At 55.3% G+C, this 21,618-nt stretch overlaps 1 protein-coding gene across 1 annotated transcript in view; it reads right to left on the bottom strand.

Annotated features, from left to right (window-relative positions):
• Positions 1-21,618, bottom strand: part of Foxp4 (forkhead box P4) — a 54,358-nt gene that overhangs the window by 10,660 nt on the left and 22,080 nt on the right. The window contains 9 exon segments of the mRNA XM_005072395.4: positions 1,146-1,233; positions 1,839-1,912; positions 1,914-1,944; positions 2,181-2,260; positions 2,262-2,395; positions 2,500-2,647; positions 4,010-4,096; positions 4,544-4,666; positions 10,203-10,298. Coding sequence (XP_005072452.1) covers positions 1,146-1,233; positions 1,839-1,912; positions 1,914-1,944; positions 2,181-2,260; positions 2,262-2,395; positions 2,500-2,647; positions 4,010-4,096; positions 4,544-4,666; positions 10,203-10,298 — 861 coding nt within the window.

Raw genomic sequence — 21,618 nt, 5'->3', positions numbered from 1 at the left:
ATACATGCTATCCTTGACCAGAGTACCCCTCAGAAAGCCCCGACGCTCACACATTCTCTCTCCCATAGTCTCACACACAGTCTCATACATACACTCACACTCTCACACATATATACACTCACACATACTCATACACACATATATACACTCACACTCATACATATACACTCACACGCATATACACCACCCACACATATATACACTCACACACTCTCATGCACATACTCACACACATACACTCACATGCTCACACACACATACTCATACTATCTTACAGACATTCTCTCCCACACAGGTGTTTACTCCCTCTCACACATATATACACTCACACACTTCATACACATACACAACCACAGACACACGCACACTCACACTATCTCACACACTCACACACACACATACAGAGGTGTTTGCTCCCTCTGTGCCTCACTTGTGAAAACTTCCCGAAGGCCTCAGCTATTCTTGGCCCTCTGGACCTCCACACACTCAGGTCAGGATGTGATGCTCTCTCCCTCTCTCCATGGACATCCTAGGCTCAGCCTTTGCCATCCTTACACATGGGCAGCCATGTGCCCTTCCTCCCCACGGAAGGCAGAATCTGTGGCTGAACCACACCCCAGGGCTGGCCTAGCTCACTACTGGAGAGGTATGTGGGAATGATGAATGGCTTACTTCCTCCATTCATAAAAGTTGAGGCATCTTTTACAACTACCCCCTCTCCCAGGGCGCCCTGTTAGAAGCCAGAGATGGTTAAACACGGGTGGCTGACTGACTCCACTCAGGAGCCAGGGTTTCTGGTTCTAATCCGGGTTCCTCCATTCCCCGGGCCCTCCGTGCCTATGTCACATGGGGATGGGGTTAGTGCAGGCATGGCAGGCTGCTCCGAGGACTCCGTGAGCCACTAAGGTGGCTGAAAGCAGACTGCACACCAGTCACTCACAGCAGCCTTGTGTTTGCACAGCACGGAACACCTCCCTGAGCACACAGCCTCCAACTCATCGGTCCTCGCCTCACTCCGTGGTAATTAAGACCCCGAGAGCATTAGATGTTGGCTCTGGCCACAGGACCCTCCCAGGACCCTCACTGCCCTGGTGGGCAAGTCTGGGTCCTCTGTGTGCTCCTCCCTGCACGCCCTGGGATCACACCTGGATCTCCAGCTGTTGGACCACCTGCATCTGCACGCGGCATTGGGCTGTGCTCCGGTCATCCAAGGCGTGTTCTGTGTTGAGGTGTCTTAGAGGGGAGGAGAGCAGGGAAGAGAGTGAGCCCTGAGCTTTCACCTCTCCAACCCATCCTCCACCCCCAACTCTGTCAGCCAGCCCTCAGCCAGAAAAGCAGACGGAATAAGATACAAAGAGAAAAGGGCGGGACAAAGGGGGGCAGCAACGGAGGAAGCCTTCTCCTCAGCCTCCTTTGATGTCTTAGCTAAAACCGGGCTACAGAGAGATCTAATTGCAAATGAACTAATTAAGTAAACCTCTGACGAAGCGTGAAAACAATTTGTTTGACCCTGATGCTGCAAGGGTCCGGGAGACAGCGGAGTTAATCAGTCAGTGACAGAGCTTGGCACTGTGGTGGCGGCGGGCTGCCTCCCGCCCCGCCTGTCCTCAGCTGGCCGTCCTCTCCGGGATGCGGGGAGATAGGCTTCCTCCGCTGACATCCCTGTTCTGGGGGCGGGTGGACAGCTGCCAGCAGAACTATGGGGATGGGCGGGAGAGCAGAGGAAGAGCTGGCCCGCAGCTCAGCTCAGCTGGGAAATCAGGGCCACAGGTGACAAGAGGTACTGGAGCAGGTTGGACAGAGAGGGGCCCTGCAGGGAGAGGCCGGGCGACACCTACTTGATAAACTGGCCCAGGTCTTCACACAGGGTCTCACAGCCTGGCCATTTGCATTCTCCATGTCCATAAAGGGGGGTGGGAACTGGGGGTCTCCTCATGGGAGGAGCTGGAAGGGGAGGAAACAGGGTGGTCAGAACCCGCCCCGCCCCTCCTCAGCAGCCCTGGGCCCAGCTTTTGTCTGACTGCTGGCTTTCCATTCTGTACACCTGGGCCCCTGAGCTCCAGTCCCCTCCCCTTCCCTCCCCCCCTCCCAGTCCCCACCATGCTGCCACCCTTGGGGTCCCAGATATAGCCCAGAGCAAGGAAGGCCTTGGCACGTGCTACGCCTAGGGCCATCCGTACCTGTCTCTCCGAGATGTGAGCACAGTGGGCTGTCCATTGGGTAAGGGGTGGTGGGAGAGGGGTGGGGAGACCTTGGGGGGGGCTGGCGAACGAGGTAGCAGTGGCAGCTGGGCTGGCGAGGTCCAGCCCCTCCTGCCTGACGCTGTCCTCAGCAGGCTGCCCTGGGGCACCCTCGCCTTTCCACAGCTGAGGCAGGTCTGTGGGGCACACGGCTGCTGCAGAGAGAGAGGCTGGCTGGCTGGGAGCACAACAGAGTCCGTGCCTCACCCAGGGCTTGGTGGAAGCTGTGGGGCTGGGGGCGGGGCGGGGCATCGCTCACCTTGCGGGAGGGCCTGGAGGGGCCCCGAGGCTTGGCTGGGCTGCAGGCTGACCAGCCCCTGCCTCTGCAGGTTGAGCAAATGCTGCTGCTGCAACTGTTGCATCTGCAGGAGCTGCTGCTGGAAGGCCAGCTGTTTGTTCCCCAGAGCCTGGGAGGGAGCCCGAGGGGGGTGGGCAGAGAGGGGCGCCGTTGGCCTCAGCCGTGCCATCTGGCCCCCACACTGCCGCCACCCCCTCCCAGGGCCTGTCAGCCCCTGGAGCTGTCGTGGTGGCCTCTGCAGCTGCAGCTTCTCTGCTCCCGGCCCAGCTTCCATAGGGCTGCATGCCTTCTCGCAGTAAACACACGCATGCACGCACGCACGCACACGCGCAAACACACACAGCCAGACCCAGACACGCAGCACGACGCCCTCCCTCCTCCCTCCTCCTCCTTGGCGGCAGCTTCTTCTATGCACACCGCAGCTGTGCGCCTGGGTGGGTGGGTGGGGGGGTTCTCATCACAGTGATGGATGAGCCTGTCAGATCTGGGGACCACTCCCACCTGGAGGAGACCCTTCCCACACGCCCAGAGCCCCCCCTTCTTCTAGGGCGGGGAAGTATTAAAGGAGTAGATGGGACCTGGCTGCCAGCCTCAGCGGGGTCCTGGAACAGTGACATCAACGTTGCCCAGACACAAGCTCCTGGTTCTGAATCCGTGTTCCCCACCCCGCCCCATTCAGTCCTCCACACAGGCACTGACAAGTCAGACTGTCGGCAAGTTTTCTAAGCCCAGAGAGCCAAGCATGTCCTGGATGTTTGGGAGGCCAGGGTATCTCTGCCTGCCCGCCCTGGGGAGGGGGCTGGTGTGTAGGAGGGGTGGCAATCCTTTGAGGCAAGAGAATAAACGGCCTAGATTCAAAGGCAGAGCTGAGAGACTGAAAGCTGCAGGCACGGGGAATTCCCCCCTGGCTAGCTTCAGAGCAGCATTCTGGGGAGGGGCTGCAGCCCAGTCATGAGGGAGACACGGCTGGGACCCCTGGGATCCGAGGGACCCCATGTGACCTCCCAGGAGGCACTGTGGCGGGAGGTGGAACAGAAGCTGGGGGGGGGGAGCTGTGAGAGGAAGCTGGGGGGGGCATCACGGGACCAGGACAGAAGCCAGGGCAGGCTACGGTGTGGGAGGCCCACTGCTCAGGGTCCTCCGGGTGGGGCAGCCGGCTCACCAAGGGACAAAGTGGGCAGCAAGATGGCGTCACATGAATCCGATAAGCAAAGGCCATCAGACACATCCGGTGACTTGCACACACTTCTACACACGTGTGCAGAGACAATACAGTTTGAGGCAAAGAGAGAGATGGGTAGGGATAAAGAACTGGAGGCGTGTGAATGTCCACCCCTAACTTCTTCTTTGGACCCTTCCCCCAATGTCTTCCTCCAATCTCACAAGGCCATTCTTTCTATGGCACTGGAGACGGCCGGCCGGGCTGCCGAAGGTGGGACTGGAGAACTCTGCCGGGCTCTGCAGCACTTACCTCTTTGGGCTGCTGTTTCCCAGCCTGCTGCTGGGTGAGAATCTGCAGGTGGAGCTGCTCTTGCTGCTTCTTGTAATATTCCTGCAGCTGAGGGGACAAGGGGGGGGGGGTTTGCAGGGGCCGCTAGATGCAAACCCAGCCCTGCCTCGCCCAGGCTCCTGCAGGCAGGGCATGAGAGCTCCATGAACACGGCCAGGCAGGGACAGTGTTCATCCGATCTCTCCGGCATGTCACTCTGTGTGTGTGTGTGTGTGTGTGTGTGTGTGTGTGTGTGTGTGTGTGTGTGTGTGTGTGTGTGTGTGTGTGGCGGGGATGGGGGGCGTGGTGTTCCAGTACTTTACCCCGCTCCCCCAGAGTTCTAAAGACAGAAGCGAGGCCAGCATGTGGGAAGGAAGGGTGGGAGGCAGCTGAGGACTTTCCCAGCAGCCCTGAAGGAATGCAGCTCTGTCTGGCCTGGGCAGTCTCTCTGGTTTCTTCCATGGCATAGGTCCTCAGTGAGGCTCAGGGAGGGAGCCGGCCGGGGACTAGACTCACCTGTTGGAGCATGAGAGCTTGTTGCTGCTGCAGCAAGGCCTGCAGCTGAGGGGGTGACAGGATCTGCTGCATCTGCTGAGGAGTAAGCATCTGCTGCGACATCATGGCCACAGACACGGGCACCTGTGGGATGCACCCATCAGTCAGAGGTGGTACCTGGGGCACGGCAGACTTGCCCTCCAGAGTGCCTGCTGGGTTCACATTCTGGCTCTGCCACCCATGGGGCTGTGTCTCTTCTGATTTTTTTGTTTTCAATGGATTTATTTATTTGTTTGTTTGCAGGTAGTGATCAGGCAGGATCTCATCACGGGTCCCAGGTTGGCTTTGAACTCCTAACCCTTCTATTTCCCAAAGTGCTGGGATTACAGGCCTATGCCTCCATACTCTCATTTGAAGACATTTCCACTCTATAGCCCAGGCTGGTCTTGAACTCCTCTTGGCCCAGTCTTCCAAATGCTGAGATTACAGCATCAACTCTTCAGGCTACCAGACGGCTAACGATAACAGTAGTCGGGGGCTAGCGCACAGCAATGGTCTATAAAGGCTGTGATTTCGGGATGCACGGTTCCAGGTGTGGGAGATGAGGCGGCATCGGAACAGGCCACCCGGCCACTTCCAGCTCTTATGTTTGAGACTACCAGCTGAGCCTGCTTAGGAGAGCGGCTGGGAGATAGTTAAAAGTTATCCCATCTGCGGACATGTCATGGCCCATAATCCCAGCACACAGGCAGAGTTTATGAGTTTGAGACCAGCCTGGTGAACACAGCAAATTCCAGGCGCTTGACATGATCCCACCTGGCGTCACTCTGAACGCTCATGTTCACGGCACACACTGCTGGGACCGTTCTGGTGAGTGTGCAGGTGAATGGAGTCCTATTTACAGTGGAGCAGAATGCATAGTAGGTCAGCAGGCTTGGAGTCGCTTGCCCTATGTGGGAGGTCACTGTCCTCAGACATCAGACACAGGAACTGGGCTATAAGAACCAAGGGCTCCCAGAGCCCAAGCAGAGAAGCTCCTGAGCCTGTTAGAACTCCCCAGAAGGGGCAGAGGGTTTCACCGACAGCACTAATGGTTCAGGGAAAAAACAAGGATATCATATTCACCCATAGCCCTACCTTCCCTGAATTACCTCAGTCACAAGGCAGTTTGGGCCACTACACAGCCCTACTGTGGCGAACAGGTGCTCTGATGGGGCTGTCCGCATCCCCACCAGTCTGTGAGCCCTGCACACACACTCCAGTCTCCCATGCCCATGCCCTGATACAGGACCTGACACACAGATGCTCCCTGAGCTGAAGCGCCTTCCACACCTGGCCAGAACGGTGCAGGCCCTAGGACCCGGAGGGACGACAGGAGAATGGCCTGTCAGGAAGCAAGGCCAGCAAGCAGTCCTGGGGCAGGACAAACTGGGTGTCCAAGGGATCGTCCCTCAAGTCCCTCAAGCCCAGCCTGGCCCGTGGGGCAGGGGAAGTAGGGTTGCTTCCCACGCCTTAAACCAGAGATTAGAAAATCCCCAAGCACCGAGTGGTGGTGCACTCCTGTAATCCCAGCACTGGGGAGGCAGACAGGTGGATATCAGTGAGTTCGAGGCCAGCCTGGTCTATAGAGAGAGTTCCAGGACAGCCAGGGATACACAGAGAAACCCTGTCTCAAAATAGAAAGAAAGGAAGGAAGGAAGGAAGGAAGGAAGGAAGGGAAAAGAAAATCCTCAAGCAAGGGGAGCAAGCGGGGAGTTGCGGTGGCCGTAGACACCCCTCCCCCCCCACCAGAAGTCTCACTGCCCCGACTCTTCTCTGCACCCACAACCAGTGTCTGGGCTCCACTCCTGAGCTTTCCCCAGTACTCCCAGCCCAGATCGGCTTGAAGGAGGTGACAATTCAGTTTTTAGTCACAAGCACAGACCTTGCTTCAAGCCTGGGTGGCTGGGGGTGGGGAGTGGGGGGGTGGGGGTTGTGTGCTTCTGTTTTCAGGCCCCATTTTTACCTGGAAGTGAATCAGACAGGTCAGATGGCGGGGACAGCACTGGGACCTGAGTACTTATCTACCAAGGACAGGGTCCCACCATAGGCTGGCAGACAGGAGCTGGGCTAGTCCAACTTGAAGGCCCTGTGGCTGAGATCTTAGGGTGACTGCCCTCTTTGAAGCTTCAACCCTAGGGCTGGGTTGGGGCCCTGTGGGTAGAGCTCTTGCCTAGCATGCAAAAGCCCTGGGGTGGAACCCCAGCACTGCATACAATCAGATGTAGTGGTACACCTGTAATGTCAGGACTAGAAAGGAGGAGGCAGGAGGGTCATGAGTTCAAGGTTATCTTGGGATACATGAGACACTGACCCAGACTGGAAAACTAATAATAATATGGTAAGAATAAAAAGAAACTCAGTCAGGTGGTGGTGCACGCCTTTAATCCCAGCATTGGGGAAGCAGATAGATGGATCTCTGTGAGTTCGATGCCAGCCTGGTCTACAGACCAGATTCCAGGACAGCCTCCAAAACTACAGAGAAACCCTGTCTCAAAAACCAAAACGAAATAAAAAATAAAAAACAAACAAAAAAAACCAAAAGGGAAGAAGGAAGGAAGGAAGGGAGGGAGGGAAGGAAGGAAACGAGAGAGGAAGGGAGGAAGGAAGGAAGCAAGGGAGGAAGGGAGGAAGGCCAACTCGACTCGGGCCCCAGTCCTGTACACATTTGGGGGGCAGAGGACCGGGTAAGGCAGGCTGATCACAAGGAAATGAGACAGTGCCTGACGTGAAGGGAATGTATCTAGGAGCTGAGGGTTGGAATGGATCCCAGTTCGACTCCTGAAGGACAGACTCTGGGGTCCCTGGAGGCGGGAGTAGCTTGGGGCTTCAAGCCGCCATATGGTTCGGGTCTGCCCCCTTGCAAACGAGCAGAAGATCCCCAGGCTGACCGTGTACTGACGCTAAGCGAGGCAGACAGTGGTGCCGAGGAAGGGGGTCTAATGCCTGTGATCCCAGCATGCAGAGGCTGAGGCAGGAGGATTACCTAAATCTGAGGTCAGCCTGGCCTATCGAGTAAATTCCAGGCCAATCAGGACGACAGCATGAGACCCTGTGTGAAAGGACAAACTAAAGCAGGGATGGGAAGGAGTGGTCAGAACTTGTCCAACATAAACCAGGTGTGACAAAACAAGGAAAAACACCCACAAGACAAAAACCCATAAAATACAAAGCCAAAGCAATGGCACAACTTCTAGAACCATGGAGCTGAGACAGCGTCAACGCTGGCCCTGGCTGCCTCCTCCAAACTCCTTCCTGGCCGACTGCTCACCTCCAGTGACAGGCACTCCTCCACCTTAATGCCGTCTCCAAGCTCACCGAGGCTGGCTGCAGGGAGACGGTAAACGAAGCTGGAGGTGAGGGACAAGCGGCCTCTCCCGGAGCAGAACGTGCCCGTGGGACCCCAACAGCTTCCTCCATTGTCCGCATCACTCAGGTCCCAAATCCACAGCACACACTTTCTGCTAAGGGCCAGCCTTGGTTCTCCCATTTCTCCTCTAGCCCGAAGCTCACAGGAAACTATTTCTAGACTCCTGGCCCTGAGTGCTTCTTGAGGACATCGTTTCCACAACCCCATCAGAGACGGTGAAGGTGGAGTGTGCAGCATGGGAGGCAGACCTGGCTGCAGGACAAACAGGGCTGGGGAGAAACTCAGCCCCAGCTAGGTCCCTGGGATCCCAGGGACTTGAGAGGCGCCGGTTCTTAAGTGGTCTAGTCTCTGCCTTTATTTGTAGGATGCTGCAGTTGGTTCTGTCAACTTGACACAACCTAGAATCACTCGAGGGGATTGTCTAGATACAACTGGCTTGTGGGACCGCCTACAGGAGACTGCCTTGATTACATTAATTGATGGGTGGGGGTGGGACCCAGCCTTAAAGTAAGTGGCATGCTTGCAGCACTCCCTGGCCTGAGGAAGAGCAGAGGAGGCGGGCTGACACCAGGCACACACGCACACATGCATCCATTCTCTCTGCTCTGCTGTGCTGCGCTTAGCCGCCCTGAGTTTCTGCCTTGACTTCCCTGCATTCGTGGCATGGAACCTGGACTTGTGAGCCAAACAAATCCTTCCTTCCCTGAGCTGGTTTTCGTCAGGGTCTTCTATCACAGCGACAGAAATTAGGGCATGGAGTGACTTTAGACTAGTTAGTTAGATACTCTCTCTGAGCCTTGGCTTTCTCATTTGAAAATGAATTAATAATAGCAGCTGTCCCATGGGTATGAGGACAAAGTGCCGGGATACTTATAAAGGGCCAGCCTTGGGTAAGCACTCTACATCTAGGCTGGTGGGGGGAGTGGAGGGGGTTCATTTAGTTAAATTCTTGAGAAGGCCTGGAGTTTGATCTTCAACACCCACCCCTGGGACCAGCCGGTGTAACCTAACTGCTGAGTTCCAGGCCACTCCACTGAGAGACTGTCTCGGGGATGACATGTGACGCTATCCTCTGGCCTCCACGCACACACATATATGTGCACACAGTGTGTGTGTGTGGGGGGTTCCTGCTTCACAGTTCTCACCTCTACTAAGATAGGCCAGCATGGGAAGGTCACTGTCGACCCAGGGAACATCCCTGGAGAGGTCCCTCATCCTCGGAGACCTAGCCACATACCCCATGAGAACTGTCTCCCTTTGAGATCTGCCCCCTCCCGGGATGCCTTTTCAGACTCTGTCCTCCCCAGCCTCAGCCACAGCCCTTTGCCAGCTCCCACTGGAAGAACTCTCAGGTTGCTCTGGTGGCCGAGGCTGGCACCTTGAACCCTTTCAAAGCGCTTTTCAAACACAGAAAGAAAAAAATCACAGGTAACTTCGTGAGCACTGAGCCCCCTCCCAGGACCACGCTCAGTCTTTCGTCCCTGAGCCTATCTAAAGTCCGTTTCCCTAAGTCCTCCAGGTCCCCTTGGACCCCAGAGGCTCAGGAACAGGTCTGCACAGGGCTCACCCCATCCCCCTCACATAAACTTCCTTCCAGAGCCCGGCTTAATCCCGTCCTCTGTCCCAACCACCCCCTCTGCCACGGCGGAGGGGCTCTGCGGCTGGGAGGAAGCGGCTGGCCAGAGTAGTGACCCATGGGGACCCAGACTGCAATTCTCCCAAGTTCTTTGTGCCACAAAAGGTAAACAGAAGGGCAGGCTCCCCCCACTCCCTGCCGCTCCCCCTTCCCCTCCAGCCAGCCAGATGGGCCGACAGGCTGGGGGGAGGGGGAGGGGGAAAAGGGCAGATTGTGCAAAGGAAGACAGAGGAGACAGGGATGGCAAGAGACAGGAAACAGGGAGAGACAAGGGGGAGGGGACTCAGTGATTCTTCAACTGAGAAATCTGGGAGGGGCCAAGACCCAGCTTAGGGACAGAGTAACACGTGGGGAGGAGGGAGGACCAGTGGGAGGAACCCCAGTGAGTCAGGTCCAGAGAGAGGTGTAGACAAAGAAGCCAGGCGGACCCAGGCCTGGCCGATCAGGTGGAGGCAGGGGAGGTGTTGGTGCCTCGCCCCACCCTGCAGTGACTGTACCTTTCAGGAGTGTGGGGGCTGGGAAGACCAGCTTGCTCTGAGGGGTCTTTGACGCCCACCCCCACGTGCCAAGCACATCTCCCGAGCCTCTGCCCTCCATCCGAGCCCAGCCTGGTCCTGGTGGGCGCGCCCCCTCACCTGCACTGCAGAGGCCGACTGTTTGCTGTCATTGTTCCCCGGGGAGTTCAGGCTGGAGGCTTGCTGCAACAGGAACTGCCGGGCCACCTGGAGAGCCTGTAAGACGGGGCTGAGTCGGTGTGGGGCCCAGCAAAGCCTCAGAAGTGGCTGGGATCATGGATGAGAGCACAATTTGGGCAGTGGGGGGGATAAGGGGTCCACATGGGGTAGGGATGGAGGCAGGGGTCCCTGAGAATGTCAAGGTAGGGATCACAGCAGTCTTCTAGGGCTCACCTGGGGATCATTAGTTTTCAACTGGGACAGCAAAGGAAGGGTCAAGGGTCACAAGGAAAGGGTCAAGGGTCACAAGGACTCCAGGTGCGTGTGCAGGAGGGTGAACGAGTAGGACAGTAGGAGGCGCTCTTTCTTTGCTGAGAATCCAGGGGTCTGGTGCTTCAGATGTTTGCTTGTTTTTTGAGGCAGGCCCCGGCTGCCCTGGAACTCACTATGTTCAAGACCAGACCATCCTGGGGCATTAGGACGCTCTAGATTGTCCTTTACAAAACTATGAGTTAGGGCTTATCAGCCTTCTCTTCCAGACAAGGCAGCCAAATCTCTAGGAGGTTAAGTAACTTGCCCCAAAGATCAACTGACCAGTCAGGGAAGCCACCGGGGCTGCACTGCCTTGAAGCTAGGGCACACGTGAGGCGGGGGTGGGGTGGGGGTGAGGCAGGGGTGGGGTGGGGGAGTGGTGGAGGGAAGGGTCAGTGGCCCTGAAGAAACCCATCAGATTTGAAGGCTGTGTCTAAAGGATCAGTCACATGAGTGACTGGGTTTGGTGGCCACAGTGACAAAGGACTAAGCCAAGGGACTCTAGGAATGGGGTGGGGGTGGGAGTGCAGCCAGCGGACGGAATGGTAAGTCTGGTAGCACACTGGTCAACGGGACCCAGGAAAGTGCTCCTCTGGGCCCAGCCAACACCCTGTCCCCAAGATGTGGAGGTGGCAACCGCGGGGACCTGTCCAGTAGATTCCAGGTTCCTCAAAGGCCTCCTAGAGAGCCTGGAGACAGGGCTTTGGCACCAGGCAGATGCAGGCTGCAGTTCCAGCTCTGGAGCTCACCGGCTGCGGCCTTGGGTAAGCCATTCCATCTCTTGGTGGTTCTGTCTCTTTATCTATACAACTGGGACACTACCCACTTCAGAGCCACGCGGAAGGACCAGAAGACCAGGGCTGGCGCCTCATTGGCATTCAGGAAGTGTATGCCCTTTCTTCTCAATGATTCCCAGGTGGCTGTTCTACTTATCCACTGCCATGGGCCCACACTTGGCACATCGACATGACGGCGCCCAACGCGTAGCTGGCTCTCACACTGGCACGTGCGCCTGTTTCTTCCTCACGGGCATTTCATCCTCCTACCCCAGCATCTTGAAGGTAAAACTCTCTTCTCTCCTCTCCTCTGACTTCTGAGGATCCAACCCAGGGTCTCCTCCACGCCCTTAGGCCAGCGGCTACCACCGAGCCACACCTCCAGCCCCAGCAGTATCCCGGATGTGTGGTGGACACTCAAAGCTCAGCAAACACCCTCTGAGCGCCCACTGTGTGCTCAGTATAAACTATAAACATACAATGCACCCGCGTGGCCCTTCCCAGTGTTGACCGGCACTGCTTCCTGGGGCTTCAGCCTAGTTTACCTTAGGACACTATCTAAATACTCACTGGTGTATCTATGGGAACGTGTGTGCTCCTCGGCAGCCCCGTTCCCCAACCACCCCCTGCTCCTTCCTCCAAATGGCTCAGACTTCCAGGCGGAGTCGGGATGCTTTAGAAACAGAAACAGGACTTTTCTTGGTCAAGACACTGAGAAACTACAGGGAGAGAGGATGGCAATGGGTGTAGAAAGACAAGGTGCCGCCCAGGGGCCCCTCGGGAAGGAATTCTGGCCTCTGTTGCCTGGCTCTCCCGGATCTGACCACACATAATGCTCCTTGTCCTCTAGAGGTGGAGATCACACAGACGGGCGGGCAGTAATGGGTGGGAGTGGGGACTGACCCCCGAGCTGGCCAGCACCGGTGATTCAAAAGGGACATTAGTCAGTGGGGAGGGTGCAACAGAAGTTGGGGAGAGAGCCTGGCCCAGTCTCTGAGGCTGCAGAGTGGCCAGGGGAGCTGAATTCACTCCTCACCAACTCTCTTTGTGGCTCCCTGGAGCACGAAATTACAAGATTTACAGGGGCCTTGGCCTGGAGGGTTAGGAAAGCAAGTTCCTCTCTCTTTCCTAGAGCCAGCCTGGACCCATCTGGAATGTGGTACCACCTAAAGAACATGCTATAGTGGTGCATGTTGACAGACTCCAGGACTCTGGTCTAAGCCCCCCTCCTCAGATGGCCGCAGCATGCCACACTTCGATCGCTCCCTCAGTGGGCAGTAACTGCTGTCCTGGGCTGTACTCTATGCCATGAGCTTTGCTGTTCATGTACCTGGCTGAGGATGGTGCTCTTGGAGCCTTGGGCATCCCCCCGCCTAGGCTGTCTTTGTAGATTGTTTGCCCAATGGGTCAGGTAGGTCTAAAGCATTGAAGTTTCATTCATTAGTGTAAAGCACCAAGTGCCAGCATCTGCCCCTGCCACTGAGGGTTAAATAAACCACTGACCTCACAGCCTGAGACATGGAAGCCACAGGCCCTGACCTCACAGCTCACCTTCTTCAGTGATGCTGACCAGGACTGGAGCCACTGTGTGTGTGTGTGTGTGTGTGTGTGTGTGTGTGTCTGTCTGTCTGTCTGTCTATGTGTGCGCGCGCGCGTGCGTGCGTGCATGGGCATGCATGAGCACAGGTGTATGTATGGAGATATCACTGCACCTCTTCTGGCTCGCACCCTTCACCTGTACCTTCTCTTACGGAGCTGAGCAGCTCCCCCCCCCAATCTAGGCCCCAAGTCAGCAGGGTCCCGGCAATCAGGACAGCACTCATGGTGGAGGGGTGACATAGGAAAGCTCCCAGCAAGGGTATAGAATGGAGGCGGATGCAAGGCTAGCTGTGGGAACAGGGTTGGGGGTTGTGACAAAAAAACAAATCTCAGGGACTGAGGCCTCGCACCTCTGGGATGAGGATGTGGGGTTGAAGATGGGATGTTCAGAACCTTCAGGCAGAGACCCCAGTTTGTATTGTTCCCTCCCACCCTTCCCTGCGTGTGTGTGTGTGTGTGTGTGTGTGTGTGTGTGTGTGTTCGAGCACGCATTTGTGTTTGCATGTGTGTGTGTGTGTGTGTCAGGAATATGCTGGAAGGGCAGAAATATAACAGTGTTGGAGAGCATCCAGCCAACTGGGGTTCAAATGTTAGTTATGCCTATCCCATCAGTACAGGAATGTTACACAGGTTAACAGATAAGAACATATAGATCAGGGCTGGATAGATGGCTCAGTGGTTAAGAGGACTGACTGCTATACCAGAGGACCTAGGTTCAATTCCCAGCACTCACACGATGGCTCACAGCTGTCTGTAACTCAAGTTTCAGGGAATCTGACACCCTCAACCAGACATGCAGGCAGGCAAAACACCAACTCATATAAAATGAAACTAAATAAATTAAAAGAAAACAGAACGTGGAGATCCAGAAAGAGGTCTAGGGCTCACCCAGAGACACAGTGGCAAAAGCAGACCCGAAGTTCACCAGGCCTGAAGCTGAGCTCTGTGCCAGGAAGGAGCCAGGGCAGGCCTGGGTGATGATGGGAGGGGCCTCCGAGAGCCAGCCTGGGTGATGGGCGGGGCCTCCGAGAGCCGGCCAGGGTAATGGGCGGGGCCTCCGAGAGCCGGCCTGGGTGATGGGCGGGGCCTCTGAGAGCCCACATCAGTGGACTGCATTCACCTGTGGTGCTTTCTTGTCTAACTCCGAAAATCCACACTTTCTTGTCTGCCTCTGGAAAGTTTTTGACAAAACTGGAATTCAGCCCCTTCCATATTTGTTGATATTTATGTGAGCTTCAGGGGTCAACTCAGACCACTAAGCTCACAGGGCGAGTACCTGTAGGCCATGAGCCACCATGTTGGTCCTGTGTTGATCGTTAATGCGCTGAGGGCAGGCTGGATGGAGGCGAGGCGGGGACCAGGTGTCCAGGAGTGCTGCCTCCAGCTGCCCCTCCCGGAGCCTCAAATCTGAGACGCAATGCAATCTTACCAAAGGCTGTCAGCGTCAGGCCAGGGCAGTCTAGTTACTGGCCTGTCGTCCCAGGAGCCACTGTCGAGTTCAAGGAGGAACTCGTAACTACCTGAGCTCCCTAGCTTAGTGGGCACGCAGGAAAACCCCACACAGCTAAGCCTCAGGCTGAGGACGGCAGACTACGTAAAACATGGCCAAGGGCCACCTCTACGGAGACACCTCACTGCACAAGAGGCTAACTCTTCCCAGGGAGAGTACTCGCGACTGGAAAACAGTGGCAGAAAGGCCCTGAGGTAGTGAAAGCAAAGCATGGGGTGTATCATAAACCACACCCAGGCCAGCCAGGTGGTACACGCATTTAATCCCAGCGCCTGGAAGCAGAGGCAGGAGGATCCTGAGGCCAGCCTGGGCTACACAGCAAGACCTTCCCCCTAAACACACACACACACACACACACACACACACACACACACACACACACACACACCCCTTCCCCGCAGCCAAGTAGCAGGCTGAGGCTGAATTCTAGAGACTTGGAGCAACTCATTAAATAAGGGCAGGTTTTTTTTTGTTTTATATCTCTGTATACATGTGTGTGCACATGTTCCTCTGCGTGCGTGTGTGTGCACACAAGAGTCTGCACGTGGAGACCAGTGGTCAATTCTGGAATCTTCCCCGATAGCTCCCCTTTTCTTTTTACACAGGGTTTCTCCCACTCTTGCCAACTTGGATGAGTTGGCTGGCCAACAAACTGCCCATCCCCGCCTTTCCAGCACCCAGATTCCGGCTTTTTAAATGGGCCCAGGGACCAGAACTCAGGTCTTAATAAATATGTTTATGCCAAGCACTTCCATCGCCTGAGTCACGGGGTGGGCTGTTTGTGTTTAATATTTTTTCCTTTAATGTGTAGGGTCTTATTTGTTTGTTGCCCCCACATCCTTTCCCAGTGCCGCAGAGGCCGGAGAGGGCATCAGGTTACAGACAGTTGTGAGTCACCATATGGGTCTGGGAATCAAACCCTAGTCCTGCAGGAGAACAGTCAGTGCTCTGAAACCACCCTTTAGCCCCATCTGTTTCTGCTGTTGTTCTTTAGACAAAGCCTTGCTGTTTGTGGGCTAGCCTCGAGCTGCCTCAGTAGCATGCACACCAGGCACTTCAGATGAAGCTTACCTCATCCAGCACCTGGTGTGGGGGGGGTCTCTGGGAGACTTTGAATAGAAACCGGTACCTGACCCCCGCTAGTAAACAGCAGGTGTCTAATAAGTGCTCATCAAAGGAGGGCTGGCAGGGAGAAGGGGTGGGAGGGAGACCCAGGTTCTAGATCAGTAGGGCTTTGTCCACCAGTGAAGAGAAATAAAAATGAAGTTACTCAGGGAAGGTGAGGACAAAGAGTGTGTGGTGGCAGAGACTATAAAACCCTCAAATGATTCTACTTTTCTTCCCTTGGATCTTTTTTTTTTTTTAAAGAAAGCTTTTTGGAAAAGGCTGTAAATTTTTTTTACACCAACCTCGTAAAAATGACATCGGCACATTCTCAAATTAGAACCATTAAAATGAAAACCAGCGAAGCACAGACACAGACAGGCCCTCCCAGGTGGGAGACATCCCCAGGACAGCGGTGTATTCAGGGCCCGTGCTGCAGACTCTACAGAAGGTTCCCGCTTCCCGAGAGGCTGGCCTTGGCGGGCGCGGGCCAGCCGCGGGCCAGTGGCGTGGAAGGACTCGGTCCTCGGACGGCTCCTGCGGGCTCCCCGTGCAGGTGCCAGCACAGGTGCGCTTCTCAGCCGCTGGGCTCCCCGAGACAGCCAAAGCCAGCTCGGCACGGTTCTGTGAGTGCCAGGGCTGGGCCCCAGTGTCTGGAGGGGTGGCAGAGGTGGGTGGCAGGGATCGCAGCCGGGTCCTCTGTCTCAGCTGTAGAACTCTCCAGAAGTGGGCCTGCTCCACACTGCCCTGCCCCCGCCACCTCCACAGAAACGGACAGATACCTTCCCCGAGGGTCCTACCAGTGCTTTTCAGAGCCACACCAGCTTACTTTCCAGGGGAGCCGACGGGTGGCTGGAACACAGCCCGCACCCTTTATCCCTTTTCCCTCGGGAGAAACAGACACCCCCGCCCCCCAGCCCTACTGTTCTCCTCAGCAGGGACTAGCATCTGGGAACCAGAGAGGGGAAGTTGACCCCTGGCCCGGGGCCCCATCCTCTCCCTATCTTTAGCAGGCAGGTGGCCTTTGGCTTACTACTCAGAAAGTGGCCCGCAGCCATGCTCCCAAGCCCTCCGGTCCCGCCCTTTCTCATCTCATCTATGTCGGTGCTGAAGGTGCAGTTCCGAAGCGCCCCCCGCCCCGGGGTAGTTTTTCTCTGCACACCCCAGCCCCTCTGGGGAGGGGCTCCATCTCCAGATGGCTAAGGAGAAGTTAGTTACAGGACCAAAGCCGACACAGAGGAATCCAGGGTGTGAGGCTGCAGTCCTGAAGCCAGAACCCTGACCGGCAGGGAGGCTTCAGACAACTGTTGGCAGCGTGTGGGCGGCGGGGCGGAGCGGGGCGGAGCGGGGCTGATCCCCTCTGGAAGCTCCCTTTCCACCCAGTCCTTCTAAGTAGTCTGGCAGAAGAGGGCCAGATGGAGGCAAGGCTCTTTCCATTCTTCTCCCCTCCCCCAGCTCCCTGGCTCCCCAACCCCCACCTCTTTGGAGGGGGTGAGTTAAAAGCCCATCACTGGGCTGAGCCCCCCAACCCTTTTGAATCTCCTCACAGGATGTGACCGGGGTGGGATTTGGCCCGGTTGCCATGGCAACTGCGGTGGGAGTTCCCAGACGCTAGGCAACCCTCTGGTGACCCTCTCTGACCTGTCACCCCTGCAACCCAAGGACAATGGGAATGCTGGCTCTGGAGGCCCAGGACGCCTTTCGGCTCAGTGGCCATTGGCTCTGCCTACCTCCCCCCCACTCTACCAGTTCAGCCCCCCCCCTGCCCCGGCCCCAAATCCAGCTGTCTGCCAGCAAACAAGACCAGTCTCGAAGACCTTCCAAAACCAGGCCAGGGACACACCCCTCACAGCCCAAGCCCAAAGGGCTTTTTTGTGGGTCTCCACACATTTTCAGTTAGCATAAGCAAAACTGCGCCTTGTTCAGGCTGACCTCCAAATCAGTAGGGTGGCAGGGGATGACCTTGAACTTCTGAGTGTTCCCATCTCCACCTTTCAAGTGCTGGTGTCACAGGCATGAGAGTGATGTCACCCTCGTTTATGTAGCAGCTGGGGATCGAACCCAGGCATTACCCGTGTAGGGCAAGCACTCCACCAACTGAGCTACATCCCCACGACCTAGTGTTTCTGCTGAAGAGTGGACCGGAAGGGCCCTCCCTCACCACCTTCACAGGACACAGCCTCCACAGAGAGTTTGGCTGCAGAAGATGTGGGAAAGCCCCAGGGAGATAATGGAGCTTGGTACTCAGTGGCTCTGTTAATAAAGGCTCTGGGAAATACTGAAATGGGGCAGCCAGCAAGGGACTCTGTGCAGCCAGAACTGGCCTGGCAGCTAGGCTGGGTCGCCCCCTCACCTCTGTTTAAACAAGGTCCCAGCCTGCTGTTGCATGGAAACGGAGCAGCTCGTGTTCCGAAGTGACGTGGCCGCCCTCTACAGCACTGTTTGCTCCAGCCGAAAAGCCCTGTCAGCCGCCTGACTTGTGACTCGCCCTGTCTGGCTGTCTCTCAACTCATTACTCCTAAAGGCCAGGGCTGCATTTCCAGGACTTGTTTACCAAAGAGACAGGGACCCACAGACAAAGGGATCGGGACCGGGAGACCCAGGAGAGCAGGAGCTCATGACATCAATGCAGAGCCATTCCGTCAAGCTCTGCCTCCAAGCAGGTAGCGAGGCCACGTAGGGCAGGTGGGTAGTCATCCCAGTCTTTTTTTTTTTTTTTGACACAAGGATTCATGTGGGCTAGCCTCCAACTGTGTCCCTGAGGATGATCTTCAGTTTCTCCATCCATGTCCTGCCTCCACCGCCTAAGTTCTGACATGCGCCATCATGCTCGTCAGGGACGCGTGCGTGCCTCTGCTCACATGTGTGTGCTAGCGTGCCCACCCGTGCAGCCTCCTGTGTTGAGGGCGGCAGTTGATACTGGGATGTTCTCCTTAACTGCTTTGCCCTGTTACTTATGTATCTATTCTTCAAGGATTGTGGACATGTATACAATGTATTTTAATTGTATCCACCCCTAGCCCACCTTATTTTTAGATACAGTGTCTCTCACTGAACCTGGGCTTACAGTCTCAACTGGACTAAAAGGCCAGCCAGCTCCTGGGACTCCTGTCTCCCCTTCACTCCAACACCCTATGCTGGGTTGTCCTGCCACACCCAACTTTTATGTGGGTGCTAGGGATTCAAACTCATGCTCTCTGCTTTACAGCAAGCCCTCTCTCTGTCTGTCTCTCCCCACTTAGCTGTCTTCAGAGCCCCAGGGCCGCTCATGTCTGAGTCAGGGTCTCACCAAGTAGACCAGACTATTCTTAAACTTGACATCCCTGCCTCAGCTTCCTGTACTACACTTGGCTTTGAACTCCCCCCCTGGATTTTATTATTGTGTGGGTATGTGTGCAGGTGCCATGGTGTAAGTGTGGGAACCACTCTCCTCCACCGTGGACCCTTGGGTTGGAGCCCAGCACGTGCTTTTGCCCACTGGCCCATCACCTTGGGGGGCCTGCCTTTCTTGTTTTAAGAGGCCCTTGTAGGCAGGCAGGGGGCATTCTCACTCAGCAAGCATTCACACATGTATGTAACTGTGTGAGCAGTTGTCCCTCCCACGTCATCCAGCGACTGTGGCTGTAGCAGGAGCAGCACGGAGAGAGGGCCGGGCCCTGAATGAGGCGCCGGAGGCTGTCACTGCTGCCTCTGGCTGCCAACTCTGTCAAGTGGGAGTGACACGGCCTCTCTCCCCAGGGATGCTGAGGCAGTTTAATGACATTTAATGACACAGCGAACCCAGAAGCTGTCTTCTACACACTTCCTGCTTATGGCTGAAAGGCAGGTGGAACCAATAGGTCAACTTCCCTTCCTTGATCGTGCTTACCCTGCCAACAGCAGCGTCTGTTTTCTGGGGGACCAAGAACTGCTGAATGACCTCCCCCAAAGCCTCAATCGTCTGTTGGAAGTGGAAGGATGGCCCACAGACTGCGTTTCATTGTAACTGAATAGTTTATATTTTCTAATTGTGCACGGTTAGTTTTGAAGTTTGGAGCCAACGAAACGTTTTTGTTTTTTTTTTTTTTTCAGTCTCACATGTTTTCCTTGGGTCTGGCCCTTAGCCCATGGTGAGCCCAAACGGATGCAACGGCCCCTTGCCTGCCTCCAAAACCCTATCCCAGATTATTTGTGAAGCCGATACAGGATTTTCCAGGACTTTGGGTTGGTCCCCAAAACAAACAGGAACAACTGGAACGTAGAATTGAGATAGTAAGTCATGGTCGTGTACAGGGCAGAGCCCGGAAACTCGATCGGTACAGACGGTTCCGTCTCTCCCACCCAGACATCTTTCCAGTTACCCAGAGTCCATGTTTATGCCTCATGGCAAACTTGCTATCTTCCTTTTGGGAATTACATTTTATTTATTTGTTCTGTGAGAGAGAGAGAGAGAGAGAGAGTGTGTGTGTGTGTGTGTGTGTACACAGGCCACAGTGCATGTGTGGGGGTCGGGTGACGATTTGTTGGACACATTTCTTTCCTTTTCCTTCCACCTATGGGTCTTAAGACTCGAACTCAGGTTGTTGGGTTTGGCGTCACGCCTCTGAGCCATTTTGCTGGCCCCAAGGTTTTTTTTTGGTTTTGTTTCCAGTTTAGGAAGCTCCTCCAAGCCCCTGCTATATTTATTTATTAAAGTTTTACATAGTTCTTTTCACAAAGAGATATAGGAGGATCCAAAACTGCTTGGCCTTGGAAAACTCCTAGGGGTAATTTTTTTTAAAAGGTTAATTTCTAATGATGTATAAGTGTGTGTGTGTCTGTGTGCATATGCACACAGATGCTGGTGCCTACAGAGGCCAGAAGAAACTGAATCCCCAAACTGGCGTTGCAGACTTTTGAGCTGCCGTGTAGGTGCTGTGAATCAAACCTAAGTCTTCTGCAAGAGTTACATTTTGATAAAAACAACAACAGGATGCTGTCCCAGCAGAAAGTACAGACTCAGTGGGTCTCTTCCTCCAGAGATTCTGCTTAAGAAGGATGATGACGCTGCCCACCAATACCCCAAGGATCACATCCCTGAAGATCTGAGTTCTATCCCTGGGCCCCACACGTCGGAAGAAGAAAACTGACTCTCCAAAGCTCCATACTTACATCATGGCATATGAACACCACACACACACACACACACACACACACACACACTAAAAGATGCCAGGTGTAGTGGCTTACTCCTTCAATCGCAGCACAGAGAGGCAGGCGGATCTCTGTGAGTTCCAGGCCAGCCTGGTCTACATAGCAGGTTCTAGGCCAGCTATGGTTAATAGTGAGACCCTGTCTCAAAAGAAAACAAAACAACCCCCCCAAGGATGGAGTCTGACTAAGGAAGTACACAGGAGCACACACATGCAAACACTACACACAGAAACCGTTGAGTTTGTCCACACTGCCACACGTAGCTGCTTCTGGTCCTAACAACTCAGTATTGCAGTGGTCGAGATCATGGGGCTGCCAAGGTGCTGAGACTCAGGACACGCCCTGTTTGAAGGGACCAATCGCCTGAAATATCAGTGAGCTGCTTCTAGTGCAACCCTGAAGCCTTGGGTGTGGGGTTGTGGAGCAGGGGAGGAGCCTGGTCACAACAATGTCTGGAGGAGGCATGAAGGCCCTGCTGTACAGGTAAGGATGGTATAGGGCATCCAGGGTCTTCCTGGTCTACTTTCCCAGCTAAGCCCCTAAGGGCCAGGAAGGACACCAGCAACAGTTTACGAGGTAAAGTCAAACAAGATGACTCCCAAGGCAAGGGCTGGCTGGGCTGGTTCTCCTGAAGCCTTCAATCATGATCCCCTTACCCTAATCAATCCCTGGGTGGAACTGAGACCCAGGTGCCCTGCTCATTCATAATCTAACTAGGTTCCCCACCTAGTGCCCCAGATCTTCAGAGGGGCCAGACTACAGGCCTAAGAGAGGAAATGGGACACAGACTGGGTTCCTAGTGTGAGCCTTTAAAATACAAACCTGGACTAGAGAGATGGCTCAGCAGTTAAGAATATTTGTTGTTCATCCAGAGGATCTGAGTTTGAGGTCCAGCACCTGTATC

Source organism: Mesocricetus auratus, unplaced genomic scaffold (genome assembly GCF_017639785.1).
Source record: "Mesocricetus auratus isolate SY011 unplaced genomic scaffold, BCM_Maur_2.0 Super-Scaffold_100021, whole genome shotgun sequence".
In the NCBI taxonomy this organism is placed as follows: domain Eukaryota; kingdom Metazoa; phylum Chordata; class Mammalia; order Rodentia; family Cricetidae; genus Mesocricetus; species Mesocricetus auratus.
Note: the sequence above shows the minus strand (reverse complement) of the source record. Positions and strands in the feature narration are given on the sequence as shown.